The sequence below is a fragment of the Erythranthe guttata genome, chromosome 13 (genome assembly GCF_056151865.1).
Source record: "Erythranthe guttata isolate IM_541 chromosome 13, IM_541, whole genome shotgun sequence".
Taxonomy (NCBI): domain Eukaryota; kingdom Viridiplantae; phylum Streptophyta; class Magnoliopsida; order Lamiales; family Phrymaceae; genus Erythranthe; species Erythranthe guttata.
The window spans coordinates 15,413,766-15,431,117 of record NC_142545.1 but is presented as its reverse complement, the minus strand read 5'-3'; the positions used below and the strand labels follow the sequence as shown (position 1 = coordinate 15,431,117).

The following is a 17,352-nucleotide window of genomic DNA, read 5'->3' as shown; positions in this document are numbered from 1 at the left end:
TGAAATTACCTATTTGAAAACCAAATAAAAAAAAAGAAAAAAAAAATTCAAACACAAAAAACCTCCCTCCGTCCACCTCCCTCCGTCCACGCCGCCCGACGCCGCCGCCGCCGCTCCAACCATCGCCGCCGTCGGACGCCGACGCCAAACACCGCCGAACGCCGCCCAACGTCGCCCAAAGCCGCCGCCGTCGTCGTCTTCGAATAGTAAGTTATAGTTGTTTCGATTTTTTTTTCTTTAATATTTATTTAAGATTTGATTGTTTGATATGGGTAATTAGGATTTGGTTGTTTTAGGTTAGAATGATCGTTAATTAGTAATGGGTGCATCTGATTTCAGTCGATTTGAGCATTGATTTGAGATTCGTGGGTCGGTTCTTCGTTCACCATTTTCGACCTGTATATGTCGAATTTGGATGAATTTTCGACAGGTTGATGTCGAAAATTCATCCAAATTCGACATGTAGATGTCGAAAATGGTGAAATTGTTGAGTTTGGAATTTGGTAATTTTCGACAGAAACCTGTCGAAAATGGGTTGCATTTTCGACAGCGACATGTCGAAAATTCAACAAATTTTCGACAGGTTTCTGTCGAAAATGCAACCCATTTTCGACAGGTTTCTGTCGAATTTGAAATGTGATTTTTTTTTTTTTTTTTTTTTCCTATTTTTATTTGCTTGTGTTTATATTATGTATATTAATTTTTATTTGTGTGTTATTTTGCAGTGGAAGAACCACGTGAACCTCGTATACCTCCGACTGTCTCGAACCGTAAGAAGAGGAAGGAATTATCCGATAAAGGCAAGGGCATAGCAGTCACGACCAAGAAAAAGACCACGACCAAGAAGAAGTCTGGAGAGGGTTCTTCGTCAACGAATCCGGTGCCGGCTCTACATTCGACCGTACAAGTTGGTGATTCGAGCAACGAACCGGTCCTAGGTCCCGAGATACCGGAATTGTACACAAAATTTGATAAGCACATTGCTTATCATATTGTGAACGGCGGGACAGATCGTTCGGAGCGCGGCTCAGAATTTCGAATACGAAATCACACAGGAACCTTGAAAGGTTGGGAGCCGGCGCCGTTTATTACAGAGGTAGTACAAAGATGTGGTTTAATGTCAGTTGTACAGGCATCGTACAACACTGTGGACGGCCATCTACTTAGAGCCTTCGTAGAGAGATGGCAGCCAGCTACCAACACATTTCACTTACCTGTTGGAGAGATGACCATCACACTTGACGATGTGAGTACGTTGGTCGGTTTGCCAGTTGTTGGGCGTACCGTATCTTGCGAGCGTTTGGTCCGTGATTCCAAAACCATTCCCAGTTCTTTGATGTTCGAGTTGCTAGGTGAGTACCCGGACGATGTAAACAAGAAGAAAGCGGTCAAGTTGGAATGGTTGAAGGCTAAATTTAGCAAAGTGACCATGAGAGATAGTGCGGAGAAGAGGACATACGCCATTCGGGCGTATTTGTTATTTTTGCTCGGGTGTACTATACTGTGCGACAAGACAGGCAACATGGTAAGCGTTGAGTACCTAAATCTTGTATCTGATTTGGATCGGATCGGCGAGTATGCTTGGGGCACTGCATGTCTTTGCCGGTTGTACGATGAGCTTTCCTCAGCCTCACAAAAATCAACGAACTCGATGGCTGGCTGGCTGACGCTCTTTCAGTCATGGATTTACGAGCACTTTCCTTATTTGGGGGGTGGCACATTGAAGACGGAATTTGAGGGGCCATTAGCGAGCCGATGGGAGCCTCAGTCAAAGACTACTTCAACGCCTGAACGAGCGTCGTACCTGCGATCTCGATTAGATGATTTGATCCCCGATCAGGTAACATACCAGTTTAATAATTTGTTATTACTACTTAAGTAGGTTTTTACATCTAATTTTTTATTTATTTTACTAGGTTTTATGGTCACCGTATACGGCTATTCGTGATCGTTTCCCGATGCCAGATTCTGCTTGGTTTAGTGGGATGATATGTTGCATGGACCACTTCGAGGCATATCATCCGGACAGAGTGTTGAGGCAGTTCAACCGGGTGCAAATCATTCCAGGTCGTGCATACATGTCAAAAGATATGTACAAAGCTCTAGCTAGCAAAGGTCGACCGGTCCAGAACTCAATTTTCGTTGCGTACGGCGAACGATTCTCTGATCGGTGGGAGGAGTATTGTCTGGACGAGGAGTCGAGGTCCGTTGAAATTGAACTCAGGGAGGCGGACACTTCGCCGGACTACATGAATTGGTTCCGACCCAGATGCATGTTACAACTGAGTAGGCATGGAGCCCATCCACCTCGACCCCAGGCGGATCGACCTCGACCCCATGAAGCTCGTCCAGAGGGTGGTACCGATAAGGAGGTCCAACTTTCACAAATTTTGGAGTTGGTGAAGGGTACACTTAGCGAGGTGCGGGGACTTGCGCCATCCGACGCTCATACGGTCATGTGGGGGACCCTAAATGATATTGTCAGATTGATCGAGCCGGATGCCCCACTTCCACCTCCTTCGAGGTCATCGGATGCCCCACCACCACCTCCAGGTAGCTCGATAGGGCCAATTCCACCGCCATCGAGCTCGTCCGATGCCCCACAGGCGGTTGTGAAACGCGTGTTTAGTAGGAAGAAAAAAACACAGGATTAGTCTTGTATTTTTTTAGATGGATGTTATTTGATGGATTTTATTTGTTTTACTTGTTTTTTAATTTAGTTTTGTATGGATTTTGGTTGTTTTAAATGAAAATATTTTTGATAATTTGAAATTTTTTTTTTTGTCCAAAAACACTTAGAATATGTTTTTTATCTTACATTGCAATATATTTGGGGTTAATTTCACAAAAAAAAAAAAAAATTTGCAATTTTTTCAAAAAAAAAAAAAAATTGTATACAGCTCCATTTCGACAGCTAGCTGTCGAATTACACACATTAATTCGACAGCTAGCTGTCGAATTTGAGCTGTATGCAATTTTTTTTTTTTTGAAAAAATTGCATTTTTTTTTTTGTCCAAAAACACTTAGAATATGTTTTTTATCTTACATTGCAATGTATTTGGGGTTAATTTCACAAAAAAAAAAAAATTTGCAATTTTTTCAAAAATAAAAAAAAATTTGTATACAGCTCAAATTCGACAGCTAGCTGTCGAATTTGAGCTGTATCAAATTTTTTTTTTTTTTTGAAAAAATTGCTTTTTTTTTTTTTTTTTTTGTCCAAAAACATTTAGATGTGTTTTTTATGTTACATTGCAATATATTCAGGGTTAATTTCACAAAAAAAAAATTGCAATTTTTTCAAAAAAAAAAAAAACATAGTTTTTTCAAATAAAAACCCAACACTTAATAACATTGAAAGTAGCACCAGTAACTTTACATATTTTTGTTGGGAGAACTATCACCATTGTCTGATATAGTAATAATCTCGAAACTCTCTCGCGTGGCAACATTTTGACCTATTAATTCTCGAAATGCTGTAATCCGACCATCAATTTCTGCAGGCTTCCAACCATCAGCTTTAGGATCATGACATCGGTACCAATAATCGGCGATAGGAGGTATTGGACAATTCTTGTTCAAGACAACATGCACGAAGTGACAGTTGTCGACGAATGCCATACCGTGCTCTTGTCTCTCGCTGAAAAGCTTTGGATCGCTCAATAGGGGAAGGAACGTGAGACACTGATACTTGGATAAGTAGACAAGCACAATATTGTATGTTGAAGCAATTACATGACCCATATTTGGAAAAGACATCCAATGATCACGAGTTGCAGGAACATCCCAGTTACTCACAATAGCTTGCATGCTTCTAACGGTTTCTTCGCCACGGTGCATGGTCGTGTAAGTGGAAAAATTAGAAGTCAACTCCCGTAGCATGTCATCTCGCACTCGACCCCATTCATCTTCTCCAAATCCCATCATAGAGGCAACTGCCCGAAATCCACAGTGTCCATCTGAACCGACATTGATGATTTCTCGAACGTGCATACGAAATCGTGGATGGATCGTGTCAATGTACTTATTCTTGCCGATCAAACCTGGTGGCAATCCCACATCTGCATCTTCAAATAATGGTTTGACCGACTCTTGTGTCGGTATAGTGCTTGTTCCTGACTCTTGAGTTGGTATAGTGTTGAAAGAATCATTCGAATGCATTTCGGGTGGATCCAAAACAAGTCGGTAATCGCATTCAACTCGTTCGATCTATGGTACGAGAGGTATTCATCTTCTTTCAACTTGACGAACAATGATTGCAATTGAGATCTCCCATCCAATTCACTGAAATTTAACTTAGAGATAGTATTGTAAACTGTCTTCATACCAGTTACATTAGACGGGTCCTTTTGTTTCAATGCTCTTAGAATTGCCCTTGGTTTCACCATTGCCTTCTTCATAGTGTGAACTGTGAACAAAGGAAACATCCTCCTTTGATAATCTTCCGGCATAAGAGTGTCCGTGCAAGTTTTCGAATAAGTTGTGGTTGTGAATACCACAACTAACATCCAGTTTCCACTCAGCCTTTTCATCATCCTTGTGTTCTCTTGTCCCCTTCAATTTAAACGGACAATTGCATTTCTTTGAACCGGTGCTCCTTTTTCCCGGTCTTTGATCATCTTCACCTGGTACCTTCTTGCCAACATAATGGCCCCCACGCTCACAACGAACAATCACATACGGTGTCCTACGTCCTCTATCCCCGTCACTCGAACCCCCAATCATTAACACCATTCCAATTCTTTTACATACTTCACGAACCCATGCCATTAAAGCTTCTTTTGTTGGGAATTTTTCTGACGTGGTAAATGAATGGGTGCAATCGATCTACACAAAAGTGTCGAAAATATAAGACAAGTAAATTTGCAACAGGAACCAAATCGACACTTAAGTGTCGAAAATTACCCATATTTTCGACACTTAAGTGTCGAAAATATAGGTAACTTTCGACATTAAAGTGTCGAATTCTGATACAATTTTCGACACTTTAGTGTCGAAAATATGGGTAATTTTCGACACTTAAGTGTCGAAAATTGTATCAGAATTCGACACTTTGGTGTCGAAACTTAATGGTATTTTCGACACATACACGTCGAAAAATAAGGGTATTTTCGACCTGTATGTGTCGAAAATACATGGCGAGTTTTAAAAAAAAAAAAAATTCAAAATCGATGTTTTAGCTCAAAAAATACATGAATACATACCTGAATGGGTTCTCCTTGCTTGTAAACTATCATTCTATTGTCATTTGAGGCCATTTTGCAAGTTGTGTAAGGTTTTGATTTCTTTTGTTTTGGGGTTTTTTAGGAGGGTTTTTGGGGAGGGAGAAGAAGGAGGTGGAGGAGGTGAGGGGTTTGTGAGTGAGGAGGGAAATGTTTTTTTTAGGTTTTTGATTATTTGGTTTTTAAGAAAGAAAAATAGTATTTGTAATATTTTTTGGTTTTAATTTTCATTAAGGGTATTAAAGTAATTTACAATTAATTATTTATTTTTTATTTTTTTGGTATTCAACTAAGAAAAAACTAGTATTCAAAATAGTTGTCCCCTATTTATAATCGGATCTAGGGAGTAAACAGGTTCGGGTAGATAATAGCGGTACCCATAACCCGAGTGAAAACGGATCCAACCGGGATCTGGAAAGTTCCACGTCTTTCTAGCATATCCCACCGTGATAATTTCCAGAGCCATCTTTTGCCACATCAAAATCTCCACCATCATCATTCGATCAGATTAAACCCTGAAAAAACACAGCTCTTGCACCGTAATTCCGTTTTAGAATTTGTATACAAAACAGCGAAGTATATCTTTCATTTGTAATTAAGAACACAGATATTTTCGAAGAGATGGGTGCGGATTATTACAAGGTGTTGCAGGTTGACAGGAACGCAAACGACGACGATTTGAAGAAATCTTACAGGAAGCTTGCAATGAAGTGGCACCCTGATAAGAATCCCAACAACAAGAAAGATGCCGAGGCCAAATTCAAACAGATTTCCGAAGCTTATGAGGTTCGTCGGATTTCCCCCAATTTTAATTGATTTAGGGTTTTTTTTTTGTTATTGTTATTTTGTTACTGTTTATTAACTTGATTATTGACGCAGGTTCTGAGTGATCCGCAGAAGAGGGCTGTATATGATCAGTACGGCGAAGAAGGTTTGAAAGGTCAAATGCCGCCGCCGCCGTCTGACGGCGGTGGTCCAGGCGGCGCGACGTTCTTCCAAACAGGGGACGGACCGAACGTGTTCAGATTCAACCCCAGAAATGCCGATGAAATATTTTCGGAGTTCTTTGGGTTTTCAGGCCCGTTTGGAGGTATGGGAGGCGGTGGTGGTGGTGGTGGTGGGATGAGGAGTGGTGGTACAAGGTTTTCCGGTGGTTCCATGTTTGGAGATGATATGTTTAGCTCTTTTGGGGAAAGCAGGCCTATGAATTCGGGCCCACGAAAGGCGGCCCCGATCGAGCAGAAACTGCCTTGCAGCTTAGAAGAGCTGTACAAGGGAGCTACAAAGAGGATGAAAATTTCTAGGGAGATTTCTGATGCCAGTGGGTATGTTACCTTTCTTCTTCTTTGATTGCTTTCTTGCCTTTTTGTTTCAAGAAAATAAAATATATTAATTCATGAGTGTTTCTGTTTGTGCAGGAAGACGTTGCCTGTGGAAGAAATCCTGACCATTGATATAAAACCGGGTTGGAAAAAGGGGACAAAGATCACGTTCCCGGAAAAAGGAAACGAACAGCCGAACATAATTCCGTCAGATTTAATATTCATAATAGACGAGAAGCCACACAGTGTGTACACAAGGGATGGAAATGATCTTGTTTTTACGCAGAAAATATCGCTCGCTGAAGCATTAACGGGGTACACGGTCCACCTCACCACATTGGATGGGAGGAATTTGACTATACCTATCAACAGTGTGATCCACCCTAACTATGAAGAGGTGGTGCCCAGAGAGGGAATGCCCATTCCTAAAGAACCTTCTAGAAGGGGCAATCTGAGGATTAAGTTCAACGTGAAGTTTCCGACTAGGTTAACCGCTGAGCAGAAATCTGGGATCAAGAAACTACTTTCCCCATGAGTTTGGAAATTGTGGTTTGTTCTATGGAGTAGCTGTTGTGTATTTGTCTTGTCTTGATTTAGTTTGGTTGGCCTCTTTTCCTGGTGGGCATAAAACTTTTGAGATGTATTTTGAGATGTTTACATATATAATTGAACTATTCAATACCATAGATTATTGTGCCTAATACCAACACAACTCTCAGATTATATTTAAAATTAAAATATAATTATTCAAGCTTAACAATATAACACATGTACATCCATTTTCGGGGAACAATACATAATATATGCTTATCCAACAGCTCTGTAACCTGATAGGTAGACAACAACACCATGTGAAGTAGTACAGTGAAATAATTAGCACCAAACAAATTTGGTGGAAGACTAGCTTACAATATGAAAACTGTCACATCTAAAACAATATATCACAATAGAGAATCAAACCTTTAAAATATACCGGAATCACCCGAAGTTTGGTGGCCTTAGTCACTGTAGTCTTCAGAAACCGACGGAGAACCATGGTCGCGGTTCTGTTCTTCGTCTCCATCCGAATCATCGTCATCATCATCGTCGTCGTCATTTTCATTGAATCCCATATGTCCCTCCAAATTTCCACCACCATCATTTTCACTAAACTCCCTATATCTCCCCAAATTTTCACCATCATCGTTTTCTTCTTCTTCCTCTTCTTCATCGTTATAATTTTCTTCCTCGATTCCATCAGCATCGTCTTCTTCTTCACTCATTTCTACCATCTCATTACTTCTATTAGGAGGAACACCATAAGTTGCAGCTGCTCCTCCCCAACTCTCGTATTGGTACATGTTCTCGTTACCATTATTATCATCAGAATCACCAGCTTCTTCTTCCATGCTACTGCTGCTTCTGCTGCTTTCATCTTCTTCAACCACAACATTTCCAGCCCTAAAATTAACCGAATTTTCAACATTATTATTATTATTCCGAAAGGTGCCCTTTTCGTTGTTTAAGTAATCCCGTAGATTCTCTACAGGAACGGTTTTCTGCTCCTCCGCTCTTCTCCTCCGAACGGTTCTTTTACCCCGTCCATGCTTCTGTCCAGGTGTTCTTACACTGTGCTGCATAAAACTTTGCGTCAACGGCTCACCTTGCTGCTTTGCACTACCAGTACGCTTGCCAGATTGTGATGAGCCCATGACTCGTTTCTGAGACTTTCCACCACGGGGGCGGCCGCCTCCTCCTCGGCCACGAATCACTTGCCTGTACCCAGAACTGCCAGGTGTGTGATGATCCCAGTCTTCCTCCTTTATACGTCCATGTATATCGAACTCCATAGTGTCGACCTTTTGGGTGTCCTTTGTGTAACCGTACCTTAAAGCAAAGTTCTGCACGCAGCAGTAAGAAGGTTTTAAGGGATTCTGCACTCAAAAAATGTGAACTACAAAGATAATGTTCATGCTTGAAACCCCATACTAAGGTGTACAGTATGGATAAGAGTGTGGTACTATGTGTGTGTGTGTGTGTGTCTGCGTGAGAGAGGGAGGGAGGGGGGAGAGAGAGAGACTCAACTGGAAGAGCCTCTACTTTCTTTTCTTCATAAGACTCGGCCTTTTGATTTGGAGTGTAGAAGATAGATGCATCGAGCTCCAAAAGTCTCAGAGCCACACCAGCAGTAGTTTTTGGTATCCAAGCAAGTTGAGGAACAGATCCAGGGTCCTTAAATCCATTGGCAGCACCTCTTGATGAGTCGCAACTTAATAATTCTTCCGCCGTCTCAAAATCTTCTGACAGATAATCACGTTTTATGAACCCCTCAAACTGAGTCAGGACCTGCATACATTTTCAAGAACATGATCAACCTTATATATCGGCAGTCTCAACTAAAATGGAAAAACAAAAAAAAGAACAAAAGTTCAGGGCATTAAGAAAAAAGGCGATAGGCATTCCATGATAGAATACTGTTAGTCAGTGCTAATACCTGTAGAAGACCCTCGATTGATGTAGATCTCTGCAGCTCTAAGCCCCAAGTTTCCCTAAGGTCTTCTGTCCAAGAAGACTGAAGGGCCTCAGATGGAACAGCGACCTGTCAGATATGGTGAGGGTAATTAGTAGCATAAAAGCTTGGCATGTGAATAGATGCCTAGACATGCAGAAAAAAAATTAAGGTAAGGTGATTAAACATACCTCAAGCAAAGCTACAATGGCCTTAATTAATCTGATTCTGGGTGGAGATGAGTTTGACATGATTATGTCAGTCCCATCTGTTATACTCTTTTCACCAGTAAACTGCTCGGGGGAATTTCCTTTCGGACCAACATTGCCATGAATCTGATGGCAAGAAGGGCAAATGTCCTCTTTAGGATCATAAAAAGCAAGGCAAACATCACAAATCCCCAATAGCTGCGAGCACCTTTTCTTTCCATATGCCAAGGCGCGCACAGTCGAAGAGTTCAAACATTCTTTCCACGTCCAAGTCTGTAAATCTTCATACCTCTTCAGAAGGTTCTTTTTCTCTATTCCACTCCTTCCAAAATCAATTCTGAAGGAAACTGATGGTTCTAAAATATCAGAATTTGAACTGCAAACTGCACTACTAGGACTCTCAACACTTCCACAACCGAGACTAGAAGTTCCTCCACCTGCTTCTTGACCACCCTTGTTCCTATTGTGATCCAAAATATCAGAGAATGACCGATAATTCCTCTGAACACATTCCTTGAAGCTGACTTCAATTTTTTGCAACATAATATGCAAATGAGATTCTCTAGCCCCACGAGTGTCCAAAGATGCCAAAAGAGTATCAAATGTCTGCATAAATAACTAATTAGATTATTGCACAAAGTCTAAAAGCATAATAACATGAAATAAAATGAAATGTTAACACTCATCAAGTGTATGTCCTAAGAATATATGAATTAACTTAGACTGACTACCAGCGTTGATGCCTCACTCCTTACTTCCAAGACAAAATACATTACAGAGATGTAAAACAAGGGGACAGCCCCTAATTATAACGCCGGAAAGAAAGTGATGAACAAGAGGGTGGGTGAAAGGCAAAACAAACACGTAAATACCTCCTCAGAATCAATAAGTTTCCAGTTGCCATTGGGTGATTCAACAAAAATTCTGCCTGAACCAGGATCTAGGCAGGAAGCTGAAGCTACAAACTGCCAATAACGATTTCTCCTTCTATCTTGGCCCAGAGGCAAGGACCTGTAAACATACAGTTCTTCTGCTCTATGGCCTATGTAAGATTTAAGCTGCAATCGCGACCTCTCTGTTGTATGTCCGTTCTGCTGAGGTGGAGGAATAAACTGATCCATGGTTGTATCCTGAGCTCGATTGTCAACGGAATTATGAATACCCTCTGCCACAGCAGAAGGATAATCCTTTCCTAAGGTGGTTACTGTTGGGTCATATATTTTGTTTTCTGCAACAACTAGTGGACTAAGACCACCCTCTGGTACAGAACCAAAAGAAAAATCATAATACTTAGAGACAATTTCCTCTCTCATACGCCTTTTGTCTAGCTGTGCTTCAGCCCACATCTGCTTTTTAAGAGCATTTGCAGTATCCATTCGCTCCTGCAACAATTTCATTTGTTAGAACGCCGGACTAGATGATGTGTTTATATTGTCAGTTTAGAAAACCATCACAAAGTCAAACCTCTAGAATTACACGAATTGAATTCCCTTCATTAGCAACACCAATTAAGGCCACAAGGGCATTGAGACGCTCCTCAACAGATAGATCGCAATATTCTCCTTCAGTGAGTCCTTGAACCCATGGTTCACCTGATTTGCTTTCATCAATCTCAGTACCTTGATCAGGATTACTCTCCCCAAAACCTTCAGAAAGGAAAAAAAAAAAGAGTGACTATTAGTGATAGTACATTGCAGCTTCTATAATTGAATACAGCAGGATGAGTTGCAGACAGAAGCAAGGGAACACGTAAATTTTACCAGGAGTACTAATTCCATTTTGCAGATCATCAGCAGCAGGAACTTTGTCTTTACCATCACCAGAACAGGAGTCAAGTTCGTTACATTCACCATCTTTGTTTGCATCCAAAGAGAGAGCTATAGCATCAGCTTCTGCACCGTCAGCAACATCACTGTCCGAATCATCATCTCTTTCTTCCTCGTCAGCATTTTGCCCAGATAGAAAACCATTTGCATATCTCTGTATCTTATCCTTGGCAGCAGCAATGACTGATTCAGCATCAGCAGGATCCTTTCTGAAAGCTGGCCGTACACAGTATGTAGAAGGAGCAATTCTTTCAAAAAGTATTGGATCTCTTGACAAGGCAACAGATATAGAAGCCTCTGGAGTTTTGCTCGTTGTCAAATCACGTAGCCCAGATTTCTAGAAAAGAAAACAATATTAGAAGGGGAAAAGAAAAGAACAAAGAAAAAAAACTACAAATTCTTATGGCTTACTTGAATCTTCTCTGCAAGCTCAATAACATTTAACCCTTTGCTTCCTTCAAGGGCAAGTACATGATAAGCAGCAAATTTCACAGTTCCTGGAGTCAACCGGTGCCTTGATTTTCGTTGGAGGCTAAATCCTTTTTCTTGCATAATAGCAACAGCACTCTCAGCAGCTGAACCGTTTCGCAGAGTGGATACTATCTCTTCACAGCCTTTACTCTGAAAAATTAAAAATGTCTTGTAATGGTGATGCAAATATAATGTTTAACAGTACATGGTTGGGGAGTGATGACACCAAATACGAACGAAGAACTAATAAGTGAATTATAGTGACTATGCAGTTTAAGTGTTTAACGGTCTGTTTGTGGTTGTGCAGTATCGCCACTGGATTTATGTGAGATGAAGAAATTGCATACGCATTAGCCAAAACATTTCATTTACAGAATATTTATAAATTTTCGATACTCCTCGAAATAAACCTGAAAGTTCACTATTACAATCCTCAAATTTAAAAATTAGATATAGATGCAGTTGAGAAAAAGAAAAAACTCTGCTCCAGTGTACATTTATTATCACAATCCTCAAATTCAAAAGTTACATATGGATGCAGTGGGTGGGTGGGTGATAGGTACCTCGTCGTTGGCTGAAACTTTATCAATGCCCTTTTTCTTCAATTTTGGCCCCAAACCAGCAGAGAGTGCAAATTGCCTTAATATTTCAGGCCATGTCAAGGAATTTAAGTGCTTCTGCCAGTTTCGTATGTCAAAACCCCACAAATATGCCTGCTATGATAATAGGAAATTAATATAACTGCCGCAAACACAAATGATCACATATGAAGCAATTGAAAGGCATTGCAACGGAGTAATTACCCCTTCAACAATATGAGGATGTCCACCTTCAGGATTAATAGCACTATATTGGTTTGTGCCTGGCCCACCCGAAGGAGTTCTCACAACATCTTCAATATCTTTTACAATGAGTTTCAGAATTGTGATATGTATCTCAGCAAGCAGCCTTGATTCCTGTTTGAAAGGAAACATGAACACTTGAGATGGAAACCCCATTCTCCACAAAAGAGATCGACAATCTAAATACCAACATAGCTACCCTAAGATGAAAATATAGAGGACGAGGAAAGTAAAAATTGAGATTAGCTACCCTTGAAGTATAAAAAATCTAAATGCAGCTTGCAACTCACATAGTCATGAAGAGCTTGTATGAATTCATCGATGGTAAAAGGCCAAAGCCCAAGAACATCAGCAAATGTCATGCAGAATTTCCAGACCTGATTCAATCATCATTTGGCACACTTGTAAAACATGTGCATTTCCAGAGAAAAAAAATAAAGGAAAGCAGATATTATTTGAAGGAAAAAAAATCATAAATAAATACCATCAGAAGGTTTCCAACATTTTCCTCTGAATCTATCCAAGGTTGAAACCCAAACGGCCTTCTCAATTGCACGGACTTTGGAGGGAATTCACACAAAGCCTCTGAACGGCAGAAAGTTTCATTAGTACTAAGAAGCATGGTGCTACTTACTCAATCTAAAATAGTACCAATTTACACAGTCAAAAAGTTGGCTGGAAACTGCAACAATTTACAAATCGCCAATGCAATTAATACTGATCTAGTTTTAGATACTTAATGACGGGAAGCAGGCAAACATGGTTGAAAATAAAAGGTGTAATACCCAAGGACATTTGACTGGTTCTTATAATGTTCTGACGGTTTGGCAATGACCCCATATCATACAATATTAATACGTAATTAGTTGAACTTTACTTATCCAACCTCGGAACGACTCGAGATTCTGTGACGTGTCATAGTCAAGACTCAGAATTGAAGCCAATCCCTTGCTTGCAGCAGCCAATTCCATTAATTCCAGACGCTCATCCTCTATCAGCTCCGTGGATTCTTTAGCAATTTTACGTGCTGTTGCTCTCTCCATTGCAGCTTTTTGTCTTGCTGCTTCTTTCTCTCTGCGACGTTCATCTTTCTGTTTCTTTCTCTCTGCCTGAAAATACAGAAGCACAAAAGATAGTTCAATATTCACTAAAAAAATAAGAAAAAAATTGGGCTTAAGTGATGCCATTAGCAGTGATAAGTACGCTTAAGCATACCCGTAAAAGTTCCTTCTGCAAAAATTTCTCTCTCCGTTCCATTTCACGCCTTTCCTCACGTTGAAACTTCTCCTCCTGCCTCTGCTGCTCTCTCATCATTCGTTGTTCTTCCTTCTTTCTTTCACGGTCTTGTCTCTCCATTTCTTTCCTCATTTGCTCCTCCCTCTATGAAAAAAAAATTAAGTACCACATTTCAAAAAAAGGTTAATCCTTATGCTCTGTAAATTAACTAAAATAAAGTCAAGACCCTTAAATCGAGACAGCATAGTCCAAACCTTTCGTCTTAAAAGATCCTGTTTCTCAAGCTCTTTCCGAATCTTCTTTTCATGGGCTTGGACTTCTTTTCCAATTCGAGCTTCATCAGTCTGCGCGAGGTAATTAACAATCAGAATGCACCAACGGAAAAATACAGAAAAAGTTGGCAGCACAAAATCCAATTATCCGAGAAGTACCTTCCTCTTCCTCCCCATATGCAAATTATTATCATTCTGTGTAGTGAAATCTGTGTTTATCGGAGATGGGAACTGCATCTGCCTGCCTGGCTGAGAATATATATCCATGCTTGACACCTGCCCCTCAGTACCATATTCCCTAGGAAGATGCCCATTTCCATGCATATGAGATGAACTTTTTGAGGTGTGACCATCAACAGGTGATTCATAAGGGTATGATGCAGCCACATGCCCATATGCATCAATCCTAATTTTAGACTCCACTGCTTCATGAGGACCAGTTGATGCTGCCTGGTTATCAAAATTCTAAAACTATAACCATTTGATTATTTAAATTGAAATAAAAGATGTTAGTCTTTCATTTTAGTGTGAACACACAGCACAATCTTTCAATTCGCTTGAGTACCTCTTATTTTCTCTTTTACTTATAGCCTTCCTTAAATTGTAATCTTTTTGTCTAGGGGGTGGGGGGTCCGGGTGTGAGGTTTCTTTTAGTTCAAAAAAATATTTCAATAATCGAGAGAATAAGCATCATAACATATGCAATCTTCAGAATGGATACAAAAAGGTTTTCCTAAAACAAATTTTATAGGTCTGGTTTTTGCAACCAACCTGTCATTCGTCGTTCAGTATACGTATGCAAACAAGTTAAAAGTTTATAAACATTGTAGGTTCATCTACGAAGTTAGGGAACTAACTTTGATGTGCTTCGAGTCGTATTGCCCATATAACTTGCTATCGTAAGAATGTCTGTATCTATCTTGTTGTTCTCTCTGCACTGTTATGTAAAAAAATAGAGAGACACGTTAATAGTTTATATGAGGGATTCCCAACAAACACAAGATGCAACTTGAGAAAGAAAAAAAACAGAAACATCAAACCACCGGTGAAGTCCCAAATCATTTTGGAGTATATGACCGTTTTAGCTTTATACCCGCATTGACCTGGTCCGACGAATTTCTGCTCTTTTTGTTTATACAATTTGATAATTTACTGAAAAGAAAATTTTCTCATACATCTTAGTTTTTATTTTTTCATATTCTTGATCAAAATTAACAACAAATAGAAGCAAGCCTACACGAGTTAATAGTCCACCAGCCACTCAGAGAAAGTGGCAGAATCTCTTAACCTTGAATGACTCCCAGATTTACACCAAAGACACCATTAATATTGATGGATTATGAAGTACAATGAAATTGTTGACTTGACCCTTTTTCAAATCAGATTTGAGATAGAGCTAATATCCTTCGAAAACCATAAAATTATCAAAGTCCTTTGGTTTTTATTTTCATTTTTTTTCAAAGAGAACCAGTTACATTAATATAAACAACGCTGGTCTTCTAAACCTCACAGCCAAAACACAATGTCGATGTTCAAGATATAATCAATAACATAAAATAAATGTACCTATAGGTGCACCGAATGCACCAGGAGGCAGTTCATCAAACTCCACTCCAAGAATTGGTCCATTTTCCCTTAAAGGCTCGCCCAGCTGTGCCTCCACACAAGCTATCACTCTACGCTCCATGATTGTCCTAGGCGACTCGTAATACCTTGTCGGCGCCATTGGCTGATCATCTCCATTATCGAACTGACTCGAACCTGAACCTGACCCTGAGCCAGATGCTGATCCAGAACCAGAGGCATGATGACCACTGACAGGCTCAACTGTCATCAATTCCTCTCTAGGAGACTCGGTCAATCTCTTCTTCCCAACTGACGCAGGATTGTGTGGCTTTATGGCTGCCCCGACCACCGACTCCTTCTTATCCTTCAATCTCCTATGACAAAACCACATCTGCAATTGCCGATCCGTTAAACCTAATTTAACTGATAACTCTGCTCGAGTTGCCTCGGATGGATACATCTCCACTGCATAAAAGAACCACAGTAAAACAAATGTGATGACTCAGTGGTTCCAATGCAACACTCACCAACACATTTAGATCTTCAGCAACATAAGTCTCCTTCACTCAGTCTAGTGAAATTAATTTTCAATCGAAGTCATAAACAACAGTTACAAAACAAAAAAAAATTACTTAAAAAGGCTCAGTCACAAATCTTCATCTACTTAAAAAAGGTCAAAAATTACAAAATGTCACCAAAACACTAGCACATAACCCCAATTGAACACACACAAGGTATCATCAGATTACTCAAATTAAACTCCAGAAAATAAGCAACTCGCCCAAATAATTAAACCCACACACACACACAGAACAACTACAGAGAAGAACAACATCCCAAAAAAAAAAAAAGAGCACATACTTGAATAGGTTTTCTCGAGCACTTCCAACTGAAACGGCGTCTTCATTTGACGCTTAGGCCTCTTAGACCCGCCGGCGGGGCTCTGATTCATATTCCTGTTGATCTCTCCATCAGAACCAGCCTCCATTAGAGATCAATCCGCAGCCAAGCAAACCCTAAATTAATCGCTCTCCCTATCTCGGCAGGAAAGAAAACAAAAAAAAAAAAGGAGAGAGGAATTTGACGGGCATGTGATGCACATTAAACACAAAATAAATAAAAAAAAAAAAGTTAAACACAAATACAAATGGGGAGGATATTTTATTTATTATATATATATATAAAGACAGGTGTGATTGCGAATTGAGAATAACAAAGGCAAGGAAGAAATGTAAATTTGGGATCCGGAGATGGATTTGTATTAAATATAATAAGATTGAATTTAAAACCAACAAATAAAGAACAGTTGCTACAGTAATACAAGTAGCTCTTGGTTCTATCAAATTCCATCTCTTTTTCTTTTTCTTTTTTTTCTTTTTTTTTTTTGTTGTTGGTAAAAGAAATTTTGGTGTGTATTCTAATTTTTTCTTTCTTTTGTTGTCTTGATTTTATAAAACTTGACTTGACTCTTCTTTTTCTGTATTTTTTATTTTTTTATTTTTTAATTTTCCTTTTTGGGAAAAAATTGGGTGTTAAAAGCTGGAGAGTTGCTTATATGGTTCTAGGTGTTTTTTGGTATTTTGGGGGTTTGCTACTTTGCTTGGCTTGTAATCTTTTGTTTCGTGGCTTCGGTGTAACGAATCTCATATACGGGTTTCGGGCTTTGTTATACATTATGGGCCGTCAATTAAATTGTTCTATTATTAATGGGTTGAATTTTGACCCGAACTTCTAAAAAAGGATTTGGGTCCAATTATTTTCCACTTTATTAGATTATATTCGGTTTAATTACCGATAACAATAAAATTATAAACCATGGTAAATATATCTAGAATATGATACATAATTGTTTATTAAGAATTAATTACATACATATACGAATACGAGTATTGAATTTCTTC

General features: G+C 39.6%; 3 protein-coding genes across 3 annotated transcripts; 1 reads left to right on the top strand and 2 right to left on the bottom strand.

Annotated features, from left to right (window-relative positions):
- Positions 1-3,372: 3,372 nt before the first annotated feature.
- LOC148766018 (uncharacterized) lies at positions 3,373-4,158 on the bottom strand. The gene has a single exon (XM_088812474.1). The coding sequence runs from the start codon at positions 4,156-4,158 to the stop codon at positions 3,373-3,375; it is 786 nt and encodes a 261-aa protein (XP_088668600.1).
- Positions 4,159-5,554: 1,396 nt separating this feature from the next.
- On the top strand, positions 5,555-7,207 carry LOC105968648 (uncharacterized). The gene is made up of 3 exons (XM_012993280.2): positions 5,555-6,005; positions 6,099-6,544; positions 6,638-7,207. The coding sequence occupies exons 1-3, from the start codon at positions 5,841-5,843 to the stop codon at positions 7,074-7,076; spliced, it is 1,050 nt and encodes a 349-aa protein (XP_012848734.2). The 5' UTR covers positions 5,555-5,840; the 3' UTR covers positions 7,077-7,207.
- A 22-nt stretch (positions 7,208-7,229) lies between these two features.
- On the bottom strand, positions 7,230-17,056 carry LOC105968647 (homeobox-DDT domain protein RLT1). The gene is made up of 19 exons (XM_012993279.2): positions 16,313-17,056; positions 15,452-15,916; positions 14,743-14,822; positions 14,045-14,335; positions 13,868-13,957; positions 13,593-13,757; positions 13,264-13,486; positions 12,862-12,962; positions 12,668-12,754; positions 12,339-12,491; positions 12,099-12,248; positions 11,476-11,685; positions 10,999-11,401; positions 10,703-10,884; positions 10,111-10,620; positions 9,221-9,844; positions 9,015-9,119; positions 8,606-8,866; positions 7,230-8,421 (listed from the first exon to the last, which is right to left on the bottom strand). Exons 1-19 carry the CDS (start codon positions 16,437-16,439, stop codon positions 7,540-7,542), a joined length of 5,109 nt encoding a protein of 1,702 aa, XP_012848733.2. The 5' UTR covers positions 16,440-17,056; the 3' UTR covers positions 7,230-7,539.
- Between the last annotated feature and the right edge of the window lie 296 nt (positions 17,057-17,352).